The sequence below is a fragment of the Dermacentor albipictus genome, unplaced genomic scaffold, assembly GCF_038994185.2.
Source record: "Dermacentor albipictus isolate Rhodes 1998 colony unplaced genomic scaffold, USDA_Dalb.pri_finalv2 scaffold_28, whole genome shotgun sequence".
Taxonomy (NCBI): Eukaryota; Metazoa; Arthropoda; class Arachnida; order Ixodida; family Ixodidae; genus Dermacentor; species Dermacentor albipictus.
The window spans coordinates 4,174,915-4,190,085 of NW_027225582.1; the positions used below are offsets into that span (position 1 = coordinate 4,174,915).

Consider the following 15,171-nt stretch of genomic DNA (forward strand, 5'->3'; position numbering starts at 1 on the left):
AGATGTTTATTTTAATGGGGATTGATAAGTACAAAGCGAAACATTGTGAGAAGTATTCAGAATTCCACAAAATGAGCAAAATACACTTCTTTATAGAGTATGCTTTACGATATAATTAGAATTTGGCGGCAGTGCACCTAAACTACACATCATACAGATTGCCTGGCATTTCGTGCATTTTGAAGTGACAGCTGATGAGAACTGCCGTTTATACAATTCATCCCTTCTCATCATGAACATGCATTTCTGAGCCATCCGGAAGTTGTGTGTGAGCTCGCAAGGCAAGTTTGTTACTGTACCACCTGTTCCTTTACGACACATCAAAATCATAGAATGAGGCCATCATATTGCAAGATAGCAGGCTGTAAGCTTAGCTATCAGACTTGCATTTCATGAATTTACTAACGGCAAAATCTTCTAGTCTGTGCAAAAATAGCTTTTTAAAATTTCCTTCTATTGTTGGTCTGGTTTTAGTTCATTTTGTGGTTGATATCTTGCTCCACGCAATATGCTGGACAAGCTGAAGCGGTGTCCGCTTTTTTTTGGCTTACAACGGCTGCAAAATTTCGTAAACGTGCTCTACACAGCATTTATGCACACAGTGTCTATGCACACACCACACCATTTCTTGTTTTCAGGCTTTCCAACTTAATTCCTCTTGTCTGTTTAGGTTATCTAGAGCTAAAACACGGAACTATTGCATGAAGGCTATGCATTTGGGAGTTCGGTTCGAGCACTTGCATAGCTGGCTCTCACATGTAAATGCGCATTAAAAAATTGGTGCAAGTGCTTCAAAAAATAATCTGACACAGATACAGATATGGGCCAAAGTACTGTATTTCATTATTCCAGCTTTCTTTATCGGGAAAACAAATTTGTGTGAACCACAACAAACAAATAATATGGTACTTCTCTCTCTGCAGCGAGAAGTCTTCATGACGTTTCCTGTTTGCCAAGTTATTCTTAGTGCAGAAATTGAGTACAGCCTACTACTACCCAGAATCTGGCTGGCCGCACTGTGTAGTTGCATTAAGAATCAAATGCTCGAGTCAATCTTCAAATATGTTCTTTTTCATTTCCCTTCAATTTGTTTTGCTTCTCACATGCATGCCCTTGCTCTTGGCATTTACCTCTGATTGCATTTGTAGTGGCACTGCTTTTTTTGTTGGCTTGCTAGCAGTGTAACTTCCTTGCAATATTACATGTATGTCATACTGTACTGTAGTCAGAAGGTGTGTATTAGTTTCACAAAGACTGTAGGACTTGAACACCATCTGCAAAGACAGCAAAGCTTTTATGCCAGTGCCCTGAAACTAGGCCGCACTAGTATACGGACTATTGCACATTATTGGTGCTAATATGTACACTATAGAATTTTTGCAATTAGCAGCAGCATAAGAAATGTCACTTTGGTCATAAACCAAAGTTCTATTCTTCGTTGATGGATACAGTGAGAAGCAAATGTCATCAGTCAGATCAGTGTGGAGGTTGGGTAGCCAGTGTATTTAAGTGTCAAATGTTTAAGTGGTATACTTTTAAATGTGGAAATATGCAGTGTCTGTGAACCCTTTCAGTGTTACTGACGTACCAGTATGTTTTGGTGTTTCTGCCCGACAGGTCACTGATATACCTATACATTCTCCACTCTCTAGCCAGATGTGCACAGTAACAGGAAGTTAGCGCCTTCTGAGGTAGTTCCACCATCTGTTGTATATTTCTAGAAGCATATTTTCTCATCTATCTGGGTTTGCTCAGTCTGGTGTTTTGTTAACATGCTACAGAATGTGCCCCTTCGTGTGCATGGTGGCAACATGCAGGACTTTGTGCACCACTACCGCGGCAATTTTCCGTTCAAATATTCGCACTGCAGCACAAGGCCACCACTCTTGCGTGTTTCTGCTTCTGTTGTATGTTTATAGAATGTTTTTTTTTAGCTGTTGACACAGTGGCGCTGTGATCAGTGCAAGAGTTCTCAACAGCGAATGTTGTCTGATACTTGTGGCAGATGGCACGCAATAAATAAAGCACGCAGAGTGAAAAGCTGTCATGTATAGCCATCAGTTTGTGCAATGAGGAGATATAGGTTTCTGTTATTGTGTGTTTGCAAGTTGCTAAGATACATTAATGCTTCTATGATGAAAAGGCGAGTGATATGGTTAGCAGAAGCTCATCTCTGATACTGAACAAGCGAAGTCTGCACCAAATAGTGGCGGTATTTCTGCTTCAGAGAATATCAAGAAGCACGCTTATTTCTTTGCTCTGAACTATAAATCACGGGGGCCTAAAGCAGCATTGTTCTCAGCGCCGACAAGAGAAGCAGCGGACACCACATGTGGGCAAAAGACACATTTAGGACTGGTTCCTCAAGCGCGATTTCACCTGTGCAGTGGTATGGTGCTTCCGCTCATGTCTGTAATTGATGCCCGAGAAAATAAGAGAGAACATTTTTTGGGACTGTGATCACACAATGTCAGTATGTCCTCAGAGAGATCAGAACAGCAAGCTGCGAATGAACCCTGCGCAAACTACGACATCAAGATTTCTGTGCCAACGCTTGCGTATAGCTTGTCAACGCGTATGTGTTGCATCATGCTCACTCACTGGATCTGGAAGGTTCTACGGTTGCTGCATTTTCTCTTTGAGCGAAATTAGATTTTAACATCACGCTCAATAAAGCTTCCTTGCGTTTGCGTTCTCGTACATAAAACCGAGTCTTGAAGGGACGCACACCAAAACATCCTGCAAAGGTACTTGCATTCAATGTACATAGGGCGACAAACGCTATTCTAAAACTGTCTTGTCTTCTTCAGACAAATATCGGTACTCTGGCTGCCTCACAAAAATATGAAACAATGTCTACCAAGGCGAAAATTTGAGTAAAGTGGACGGGCACTGGCATGAGTCTTGTAGGTGGAAACTACCATTGCTCGTAAGGCACGGCACATGCAAAGCGCACAGGTGCAAGCTTTCCCATGCCAGCAAGCATACGTGTAGTTTGGCCTTAACCGAAAATAAACCACTATGCTCATTTTATAATAGTCTGAGAAAAAATTCCGATGTTGGGGGTGTGTCACCTCCGAGAAAACCAGACACTGAAAGGGTTAAGCCAGGTTCTTTTCTGCGTATGACACCAAACAGCGCCCACCAGGTGGGAAGGGTTTGTAATTTAAAAGCCTTGCCATATGCTTCACCTATACAAATTTTCAGAAAGCAGACAGCTAGGCTAGCTTATGTATGTCAACACTAGTGAGCCACCATGACCCTGCTCACGTGGAAGCACAGAGGTAAAAACAGGCAAGATAATGCTGGCTGTTCACCAGTAAATTTGCAGCTCCACAGAAGCTGATAACTCGTGCCGCACAATGGGAACCGAAACACCGGAATGTTTCAAGTGATTCATGTCCTATTTCCATGTGTGCATCAGTCTAGGTCGGGACAGAGGCTGATGTGTAATTCGGCAGTCATGTAATGCATCTGCCCACCTAGAGTTGTGTGCTTTGTTTGTTTTAGTTCTTGCACAGAAACAACACACCCGTGAAAAGCCAGATGCCTGGGAATGGGGGCTGCTTGTACTCGCCCGCCTTATAAACCAGTGGGTGTCTAGCGGTTGGGATCGACCCACGCACTTCCCGTAACAGCTGGGTGCCCCACTTACTGGGAACAAGGAATGAGGATCTATTCTCTAAATGCCATTGCTTAATTTCTATTGAGTGCAAGACCCGCCGTGGTTGCTCAGTGGCTATGGTGTTGGGCTGCTGAGCACGAGGTCGCGGGATCGAATCCCGGCCACGGCGGCCGCATTTCGATGGGGGCGAAATGCGAAAACACCCGTGTGCTTAGATTTAGGTGCACGTTAAAGAACCCCAGGTGGTCAAAATTTCCGGAGTCCTCCACTACGGCGTGCCTCATAATCAGAAAGTGGTTTTGGCACGTAAAACCTCAAATATTATTATTATTATTATTATTGAGTGCAAAACTGCAAAGAGGGGGCATAATGGCTGCTAAAGAATTGTAAGGCAAGGGCTTTCCTATTGTTACATTAGTTTGCCCTCGTTACTTCATTCGCGTTTTAATCCCTTACACAGTGCATGCTGCTGTACATTGTTATGCTGCTTTTGTCAGGCTTCTTTAGGTGAAGTATTGCACCTAATTATTTCCCCAATCGTATTTACAAGAACAACTTTCCTCCGAGCAGCATTAACAGGCAGCGTCATGCTGTGTGCAGAATGCATTTTTGCATAGTTCTGATTGTATACTGAATGGTGATGAAATGTCTTTGTCTGCGACTGGCAGCCTGTATGGGCAGCAGGACACGTGTAGCTCACCAGTGAGATGCACTGCAACTGTGACCGATTTCTTTCGGGGTGCGTTGTGGCAATATTGACTCTAGTGTGCTGCACACACAAGGAGAACATTATTCATGGTGTCCCCTTGAGTGCTGTTAGTATCCACCGCAGTGGCTATGTTGTGCCACCAAGCATGAAGTCGCAGGTTTTAATTCCTAGCCTTGGCAGTCATATTTTGCCAAAGGTGGAATGCAAAAATACTATGCTTTCGATGCACATTAAATCGAAATCATCCAGAGCCCTTCACTAAGGCACATATCGTAGCTCTTGAGCGTTTGGATTTTTAAACCGCATAATTTAAGCACTATGTAGTGTAAACGGGATGGTTATAACCCACTATGCAAACTTGTTGACTACATTATAGTTTATGAGGAATATGCTGTTTGTGCTGTACAGGCACCATGGATGCCCCAAAGCAATTTGCTTTCGTCCACTATGTCGATTCACAAGTCTGCAGAGCTTTCCAAGCCTGGAGCTGCTAGCTCACAAGCTCTTGTAGAAATATGCAGGCACGATGAGGAATAAAATCCTATACATCACATGGTGGCCATGAAGAGCTGTGACCAATCCATGTAAGTACGGTGTGTGAAGCAAGTTCAAGTCATTATTTTCCACTGCTGCTCATCCAGAGTTTAACGCAAGTGATTATAGAGAAAGCCGCCTTGTGGGGCTTGTGAGTGGTGAATTTTTCTTTTTGGTTAATGAGCTTGGCCCTTCTCCTCCCTTCATGCAGATGAAAAAGGCCCTGACCTGTGTGCCACCAGTGCCATGGATGCCAGTGACAATTAAAGCTGCCATGGGACCTTAGTAAGTGTCAAATCATTGACCTATCATTACAGCCGCCAGGCTGGCCTGTTTTTACATTGTGGCCCTACGGAATTTTTGTGAGAACATATACAAGAATGGTATCTCCAGTTTAGCAGCAAAATGAATAAGCAATATAAGCTCACCTTAATAAGAACATGTCAGAGTTTGATGGTCACCATGAGATATGGAGGGTTGCGAAGCTTGATAGGTGATAAGCCAGCGAGGCGAATTCCACTGCTGCATGCCAATTTACTCAATGATATAGCGATGGGATCGATGTCCCTATTTTAGGATGCCTTATTCACCCAGCTGAGCCAATACAGGCTCAAAGCTAGTCGGACCTTTTGTATCCCGGCACTCCCATAATGTCACAGCACCCTTTAAGAAAACTCACAAAGATGGTGGCACTATGTTTCGCTCTAGTTATTATTGCACATACACGCAAACAGCTGAGATAGGAGGCTGGTGCAGAAGGTGCTGCACAGACATGCACATTAATAAAGTTGACATTGAAAAGGGGTTTTGAAAAGGTTGACATTGAAAAAGTGCAGCGCTGGCGTAAAGGTAGAACACCCGCCTCGCGTGCAAGAGGTCCATGGTTCGAATCCCGGTGCCGGCAATTTTCCACCGGAAAAAAAGAAAAAAAAATCTGCGTGTGATAAAATTGCATAAACAGGCCTGGAGTGTGGCCTGATCCCGGTGACCAGAACCGGTAACGCACTCCCTCACCAGAGCAGGATTGGCCACCCTGGTGCAGTACTTGGCCACAACCACAAGTTCAAGTACCTGAACAATACAATCAAACCCCGGCCATCAGTCCCCAGCAGCTGTGAAGCAACTGACCACGGCGGCGGTGAGACCTGCGACGCAGCAGAGGGTGCTAAGAATCACTGGCTCCGGACAGGCCACCATTGGAATATGAACCTGGCAACGTTTAACGCTAGAACGTTATTTAGTGAGGCGAGTCTAGCAGTGCTATTGGAGGAATTAGAGGGCAGTAAATGGGATATAATAGGGCTCAGTGAAGTTAGGAGGCCAAAAGAAGCATATACAGTGCTAAAAAGCGGGCACGTCCTGTGCTACCGGGGCTTAGCGGAGAGAAGAGAACTAGGCGTCGATTCCTGATTAATAAGAATATAGCTGGTAACATACAGGAATTCTACAACATTAACGAGAGGGTGGCAGGTCTTGTTGTGAAACTTAGTAAGAGGTGCAAATTGAAAATCGCGCAGGTCTACGCCCCTACATCCAGCCAAGATGACCAGGAAATCGGAAGCTTCTATGAAGACGTGGAATCGGCGATGGGTAGAGTGAAAACTGAATACACTATACTAATGGGCGACTTTAATGCCAAGGTAGGCAAGAAGCAGGCTGGAGACAAGGCAGTGGGGTAATATGGCATAGGCACTAGGAATATCAGGGGGGAGTTATTAGTAGAGTTTGCGGAACAGAATAATATGAGGATAATGAATACCTTCTTCCGCAAGCGGGATAGCCGAAAGTGGACGTGGCGGAGCCCGAACGGCGAGACTAGAAATGAAATAGACTTCATACTCTGTGCTAACCCTGGCATCATACAAGATGTGGACGTGCTCGGCAAGGTGCGCTGCAGTGACCACAGGATGGTAAGAACTCGAATTAGCCTAGACCTGAGAAGGGAACGGAAGAAACTAGTACATAAGAAGCCGATCAATGAGTTAGCGGTAAGAGGAAAAATAGAGGAATTCCAGATCAAGCTACAGAACAGGTATTCGGCTTTAACTCGGGAAGAGGACCTTAGTGTTGAAGCAATGAACGACAATCTTGTGGGCATCATTAAGGAGTGTGCAATGGAAGTCGGTGGTAACTCCGTTAGGCAGGATACCAGCAAACTATCGCACGAGATGAAAGATCTGATCAAGAAACGCCAATGTATGAAAGCCTCTAACCCTACAGCTAGAATAGAACTGGCAGAACTTTCGAAGTTAATCAACAAGCGTAAGACAGCTGACCTAAGGAAGTATAATATGGATAGAATTGAACGTGCTTTCAGGAACGGACGAAGCCTAAAGACAGTGAAGAAGAAACTAGGAATTGGCAAGAATCAGATGTATGCGTTAAGAGACAAAGCCGGCAATATCATTTCTAATATGGATGAGATAGTCCAAGTGGCTGAGGAGTTCTATAGAGATTTATACAGTACCAGTGGCACCCACGACGACAATGGAAGAGAAAATAGTCTAGAGGAATTCGAAATCCCACAGGTAACGCCGGAAGAAGTAAAGAAAGCCTTGGGAGATATGCAAAGGGGGAAGGCAGCTGGGGAGGATCAGGTAACAGCAGATTTGTTGAAGGATGGTGGGCAAATTGTTCTAGAGAAACTGGCCACCCTGTATAGGCAATGCCTCATAACGTCGAGCGTACCGGAATCTTGGAAAAACACTAACATAATCTTAATCCTTAAGAAAGGGGACGCCAAAGACTTGAAAAACTGTAGACCGATCAGCTTACTGTCCGTTGCCTACAAACTATTTACTGAGGTAATCGCAAATAGAATCAGGAACACCTTAGACTTCTGTCAAGCAAAGGACCAGGCAGGATTCCGTAAAGGCTACTCAACAATAGATCTTATTCACACTATCAATCAGGTGATAGAGAAATGTGCGGAATATAACCGACCCTTATATATAGCTTTCATTGATTACGAGAAAGCATTTGATTCTGTCGAAACCTCAGCAGTCATGGAGGCATTACGGAATCAGGGTGTAGACGAGCCGTATGTAAAAATACTGAAAGAAATCTATAGCGGCTCCACAGCCACCGTAGTCCTCCATAAAGAAAGCAACAAAATCCCAATAAAGAAAGGCGTCAGGCAGGGAGATACGATCTCTCCAATGCTATTCACAGCATGTTTACAGGAGGTATTCAGAGACCTGGATTGGGAAGAAATGGGGATAAAAGTTAATGGAGAATACCTTAGTAACTTGCGATTCGCTGATGATATTGCCTTGCTTAGTAACTCAGGGGACCAACTGCAATGCATGCTCACTGACCTGGAGAGGCAAAGCAGAAGAGTGGGTCTAAAAATTAATCTACAGAAAACTAAAGTAATGTTTAACAGTCTCGGAAGAGAACAGCAATTTACAATAGGCAGCGAGGCACTGGAAGTCGTAAAGGAATACATCTACTTAGGGCAAGTGGTGACGGCGGATCCGGATCATGATACTGAAATAATCAAAAGAATAAGAATTGGCTGGGGTGCGTTTGGCAGTCATTCTCAGATCATGAACAGCAGGTTGCCATTATCCCTCAAGAGAAAAGTGTATAATAGCTGTGTCTTACCAGTACTCACCTACGGGGCAGAAACGTGGAGGCTTACGAAAAGGGCTCTGCCTAAATTGTGGACGACGCAACGAGCTATGCAAAGAAGAATGATGGGTGTAACGTTAAGGGATAAGAAAAGAGCAGATTGGCTGAGGGAACAAACGCGAGTTAATGACATCTTAGTTGAAATCAAGAAAAAGAAATGGGTATGGGCAGGGCGTGTATTGAGGAGGGAAGATAGCCGATGGTCATTAAGGGTTACGGACTGCATTCCAAGGGAAGGGAAGCGTAGCAGGGGGCAGCAGAAAGTTAGGTGGGCGGATGAGATTAAGAGGTTTGCAGGGACGGCATGGCCACAATTAGTACATGACCGGGGTTGTTGGGGAAATATGGGAGAGGCCTTTGCCCTGCAGTGGGCGTAACCAGGCTGATGATGATGATGATGAAAAGGGGTCGGGACAAGAATTATTTGGCCTTCTACAGGAAAATTTTTGGAGTAACACAACCAGAGGAGCATGGCGACAGCCTTCCAAAACACTGTGGTCCTGCCCTTTATAAAGATTTACGGAGAAGAAAATGAGTTCATCAATGACTTGTGGTGTACTGGGGAACTGAAATATAGTTCAATGCAGCCGTGAATTTCGTGGTTTGCGCCTGCTATCTGACGATGAAGAAAAAGAAGTCTCACTTGATTGAACTTGCCAGAGAGAACGTCAGAATAAACAGGAAGATGCTTTTCTTGTTAGCCTAATGTTCATTCTACTGGAAATAGTATGGCTGCCGTAATGAGGCTTAGAAAGCAGTCATGGCTCATCAGGTGCCAGATGGGGGAAGTGCATGACTGCCTGGGCCATATCATAGCTGGAGTCAAGGAACCAACATGAAGCAACGCATCCCCAGTCACTGAGGAACAAGGTGACCATAACAACACACTACCAGCGCCATACACGATCAACCCGGCATCGTATCACAAATAGCAAAATTTTAAGACCTGCGTCAAGTGCCTCCTCATAGAGCCTGGCTTCAGAAAAAAAAATCTTGTTTGATTGCACATGCCAGAGAGAACATCAGAATAAACAGAAAGATGCTTTTCTTGTGTGGAGTTCTCCTCCGTGCTCTTGGGACGAAGGAATGACAACACAGTAGTGCAAACAATCACAAGGGCACTTATTGCACCTTTCATAGATCAATGCCTGCTAGCCGAGTTGCTATCCCCAAAACATGCCGATGGGCGCGCGACAAATCTAGAAATCCGACTCACCCCAACCGGATAGCGAGCGAATATGTTCGCCCCATGCTGGGTCCCAACGCCTGGTCGTTCGCGCGTACAGTCACGCGAACGGTAGCGCGTTCGAAGGCGGCCACGCGAGACGGTCTCGTAGAAGCATGGATCGGCGCACGCGCGGCATGGCACGTCCGCACTGCTTGCTGTCCCGAACCCAAGAGGGAGCCAGCACGTTGTCTTTCCCGCACCCAAGTAACCCCGCAGAGGACGCGTAAGAGTCGCGCATCCCCACACTTGTTGGTTTAAAACCGTAAAATGTATTGCAAGTACCCCCCCACCCCCCTCCCCCTGGAATTTCCTGCCTTGGAACGTGCCTTGTGTTATATATCCCCGTCCGTGACACGAATACTGTAATGTTCTTTTTTTTGTAGTTGTTGGTATTGTACTACAGCGGCTGCAGTGAGCTATACCATTAGGCACCGCTGTAGTTGCTACTGCATAAGGAGCCCTCCTGCACTTGCCATGCTCCAGCAAGCTGCAAGTTGCCACTTTGCAATCCGCGCCATCTTTCTTCTCATGATTTAGAATGCTGTTAATGCTACATCAGTGTGTTTTATGGCATTGTTGTGCGGGCATGCCAAGCAAACAGTATTTGATGTCGCATGGTGTATAAGGCACAATCCGTGAAAGGTTTTGTCGTGTTCGATTGTATCATCGCATACATTTCTGCAGTGCTGCCTTGGTGGGTGTTACAGAGGATTCCGCCGTTCTTGCGAACAGTGACAAAACACCAGGAATCATTCTTTCACTGTACTTTGTGACAGTACTTTGCAGTAATGATGAATAAAGCCCTGCGAGCATCCACTTGTAATGTTTCCTGTTTTTTTGTGGCATCACTGCATGTTATAATCGTGATATATGTATATTTTTTTTTTCTGAGAGACGCAAAGTGCTCCTGTTCATTATATTCGTGGTTGCATTATTTACATGCAAATACAGTGTGTATTAACTGTAGTGTGAGCTCGTTGGTTTATTGATAGTAAGATGGCACAGGAAACAAGCACTGACAGGAGGAATGAAAACTCGCCACAAAGCATTGTAGTGCGTGTTAACCACTGTGCTTTTTGGTATGTCTTCATTTCTTCTGGCTGTCTTCGTTTCCTCTGCTGTTTTTCTCTCAGAAGCTATGATGAACCAACTAGCCTAGCATCACATATGTCTGCAGTGAGCTCTTTGGTGTTTTTCAAATAGTGTGTTTAGGACACTACGAACATAGTACATAGTCGTACGGACACGACTTATACGAAAGGTTTGTGTGCTGTTTTTGCTTTTTCAGGTAGCGTTCGACTCCATAACAAGGGCACAAAGCCTCGTTTCCTCGAGGACGCCACAAATAATTTATTATAGCATCTGCTATGTGAACCATTGAAAATGCGTGTCAAGCATAGTGCAGCTTCAGACATGAAAAGGGAGACCCGGCACATTGCCAGAAGCGGAGTCAGTGGTCACATGGCTTCACAAACAGCTGACTGGTGTACTCTTAGCCTGCAAGTCAGCTCGGTGGGGTGATTTTAGGCTCCACAATAACTGTGTCTTCGAAAGCGGGCAAATTCCGTTGGCTACAAGTCAAAATGGCATATTTCACTGCTCCACACCTAGGACAATACGTATGAGAGTTTCTCACAAACATACGTTTACGTTAGCACTGTGCAATACAAGGAAAGCAGGCAGATAGCTTTAAAGAGAAAAGGTGCTTATTAGTTTTTAAATGTCATGAGAGTGCTTGAGTTACAGAGCTTCTATGAATGTATGTAATGGTGATTGAAGCGTGGCTCATAGTGTTTCACAGCTTATACTCCTTCTCAAAAAAAAAAATTCAAATCAGAAATCAGAGATTGATCTCTGGTTTCTGTAGATTGAGAAAAAGCTTGTTTTTGCTTACAGGATGCCTGCAATCTAGCAAATTAATGCCACCTCAATCACCTTCAGAGATATGCATTGTTATGGTTTACTTAGTGTTAGGTGCCGTCTCTCTGCGCAATGCTTATTGGTTGGTGTGACTTAATGGTTGGCACATTTCCTTGCCTTGCAGGTCAGAGCTGCCACTTGGCTGATGTTCTTGCCTACGGGTGAGAAGCGGGTCGCCATGGTTTCGCATGGATGCTCAAAAGAATATTTTTGCACTCTTGTGTTCTCACTCGCCGTCTTTCTTTTGTTTTGTGTTCTACAAAAATAAATTCAGTATTCTTGCACATTGCTGGGCAGCTACTCGCACACTGGACGGGGGACGCACACTGTAAGCTGGGGTGACACTGTGGATGGAAAAGGGGGCCATGGGTGTAACATTGCACACTGAATATGACAAACGAGTTTTGCTTCCTGTAGCAGAAAGCAACAAAAAAACTAATGCACCCTATGGGTTCTCAAACTGGGTTCTGCAAGCAATACCTTTGGGTTCCGCAAGCAGTCTGAACGAATCGGACCTCATCCCGTTTTTCCACTTTGCTTCCACAATTTAGATTTAGAGAAAATGAATTTGCATTGCATTTTGGGTTTAGTGAAGCCATCGCATGCCACATCCCCACTTCATTAGTCTGCAAACGGCAAGAGACCCACACGGCAACAGCGTGAAAGATTTGTCCTTGTATGAGTTGCAACAGCTTGCAGGCCCATGCTGAGCCTCCCTGGCTGCACTGAGCGCTTTTTAATTCATGCCCACAAGTGCAGTTTGTAACATGTGAAAGTGAATCAACTCTGAAGTTCTGCAAGTTGACAACCACTTGCCATTAGCCTCAAAGGCCCCTGTTGGCCTATTGCATGAGGGATAGGTTTTAATCACAGTGAAAGTGCGATTCCAGTGCCGCCTTATATTGATGTGGATTGGAGCGGTGATGGCAATTGTAGGTGCAGTAAAAGCTCGTTCATTCGAATTCCGCGGGGATGCTACGAAAAATCGAATTATACAAAATTCGAACTATGAAAATCTGAGAAAAAAAATATGCACATCCGATGCACTGTGGGATTCGATGTAAGCAACGCTTTCTGTGCTGGATGCTTTGATTGACAATAATTCACAGCAATGTTGACAGGTAGAATTTAATTTCTTCAACGTTTAGGCTAATATGAGAGTGGTGAGTTAATGCTAAACATTATAACCTTACGTGCACCACTGCTGTTTGTCTGCGTAGTACACAGAACACACAGGGAGAGGTGTTTGTTTGAGGCATTGTGCGCCATATTTTATAACCTCAGAGCATTAAGTGTTGTCATTTCCTCACATGGCAGATTGCACTGTAGCAGAATTAAGTATTACAGTTGGATTATGGGGCTGTACGTTCCAAAACCACACTTGGATTCAGAGGCAAGCCGCAGTGGCAGACTCCGGATTAATTTTGACACCGTGATGTTCTTTAACGTGTACGAAAATGTAAATGCACGTGCGTTTTCTATTTCGCCCCCGTTGAAATGCGGCTGCCGCGATTGGGATCAAATCCATGACCTCAAGCAATGAACTAGGGTGGTTGCTTAGGCTAGTTGGTAATTCAATGCAGTGTATGTCGTCTCGCAATCCTTGCCCTGCGCGCTGTACATAGTTTTTTTATCTCTAGCAATGCCATATCTGCAAATCTAACACGGCGGGCGCAGAAGCGTTGATTTGACGGTCGACTTCTGTAGTATCTCATGGACCCTGCGGTGCACTTTAATTAATGCGGCTCTGCTTCTGCGCGCCCTGCGTAATTTGTCCGCTTGACATATTTGCATGGCGCTTATTTTTCAGAAACAGCAGCCACGTATTGTACCGTACCTTGAGCTTAAGCTTATCCTGTTTTCCTGCAGCCGCTTTCGTATAGTAGTGGGGTTTCCTTGCCTTTTGACGCCACCTCCCCCCTCCCTTATATGGGAGCTGCCTCTTTCTCCTCTCCTTCTCTCTACAGTTCTATCTGCGTCCCTCTGCCCTCGCACGTTAGTAGAAAGGGAAGCGCCGTGATTTCTGCAATGTTTCTGAGGGAAGTCGCTGATAATTACAGCTGTCAAGCAGCTAATGTGGTGACGGCTAGCGAGCTCCAGAGGGCATTGCGCACATTCGACGCAGTGGGGTGAAAAAAAGTTCGCCTTTCCTCGATCTCTCGCGCCACTCTATATACACGCTCAGAACCACCCCCCTTACGCTGTGTGCGCGACAGCAGCAGCAGCAGTGGGAAAGTCGAAGGAAGGGGCAAAGAAAGCTTTGCTTTAAAATTGCTCGGTTAAGACGCGTATGGGCGTCTTGCGCTGGAGTTTGAGGTATAGTAGAGGCGCCTGGTGGCGGCGCGGGAAACGACATCTGGGTCGTACCAGCTTGGGTCGTATTGAGCCCTGGCTGTGGCGAAGCACGTTTCTAGGCCGAGTTTTGCGTCGATTTGCACTTTTTTATGCCCTGTTGCGAGTGCGAAAAGGTTCGTCATTTCTCACAGACCACGCTGCGAGCTCGCCGCAGCCTATAGTTTAACGAAAACGGACTCTCCGTGTGCCGTGGGACGTAATGCTGGGAGCAGACGGAATCGGTGACGCCGATCCGGAGAGACCTAGCCCAGCCTCGAAAAGGCGTCACCGTCATTACTTCTGCGTCGTGGGCTGCCATGAAGAAGAAGGCCTGAATCCCCAACATCAGATTCTACCGTTTTCCTTCAAGGCCTCACGAAGTGGAGCGTCGGGCGCGCTGCATAGCTGCAGTTCGTCGCGCTGAGTAAGCGAAACTTCGCGCCATGCTGACCGATTCGCCTGTCTTGAAGCTTGCTTGATTATCTGCGTTCTAAATTTCGGTCTTTTGCACCGACAGCAGACCGACATAGCAGCAGGCATGGCTGGTAATTCACGATTCGAGACCCGGCCTCAGCGACAATTAACAATTCGACCGATGCGAAGTGGTGAAGTGACCAGATGTGTACAAATGGGCACAAATGGTCGGGCTCATTCGATGACAATTCACTACACTACGAGCAGCACAGGCTAAGAGAGTTAAATGCGCTCATCCTTGATCTCAAGCCAGCACGTTGAGGCAGCGCAGCAAGGCAGTATTGATTGCAGCACATCGAAGTTCGAGCGCTGTCATTAAAAGCTACATCAAGCGAGCAGCGCACGAGCTCGCGCTGCAGCACGATTCGCACGTACTACGTGCGAGTTCATATGCATTGCATGTTATTACCAGTTACTAAAAGGGACAGATGGCCGCTACTACAACTCAGGCATAACTACTTGTTTAGCGGCATGCAGTCAACAAAGATTGCAGGAGGCCCGCCGTTTCGCGGCATGTCGAAAGACCGCTGCCGTCGCGGCGCGTACGATCGTGCACTCGAGCAGTTCGTACATCGCGGCGCGTACCGTCGTGTGCTCGAGCAGTTCCGTACACATGATGTCTGCTTATCGCTGCTGTGGATTCATTTATAGCGAGCATTTTCTCGCGTTTGTGCGCCTGAACCTAGCAGCTAGCGTGCAAACCTTACCTGTATT

General features: G+C 45.7%; 1 protein-coding gene across 15 annotated transcripts in view; it reads left to right on the forward strand.

Annotated features, from left to right (window-relative positions):
• LOC135897584 (uncharacterized) overlaps positions 1-11,933 on the forward strand; it is a 144,401-nt gene extending 132,468 nt beyond the window's left edge. For all 15 annotated transcript variants that reach the window (XM_065426263.1, XM_065426260.1, XM_065426251.1 and 12 more), the window contains 2 exons: positions 5,080-5,153; positions 11,774-11,933. In XM_065426263.1, the coding sequence (XP_065282335.1) occupies positions 5,080-5,153; position 11,774 (75 nt within the window). In that variant the 3' untranslated portion in view covers positions 11,775-11,933. The remainder of the gene's footprint in view (positions 1-5,079; positions 5,154-11,773) is intronic.
• Positions 11,934-15,171: the final 3,238 nt, after the last annotated feature.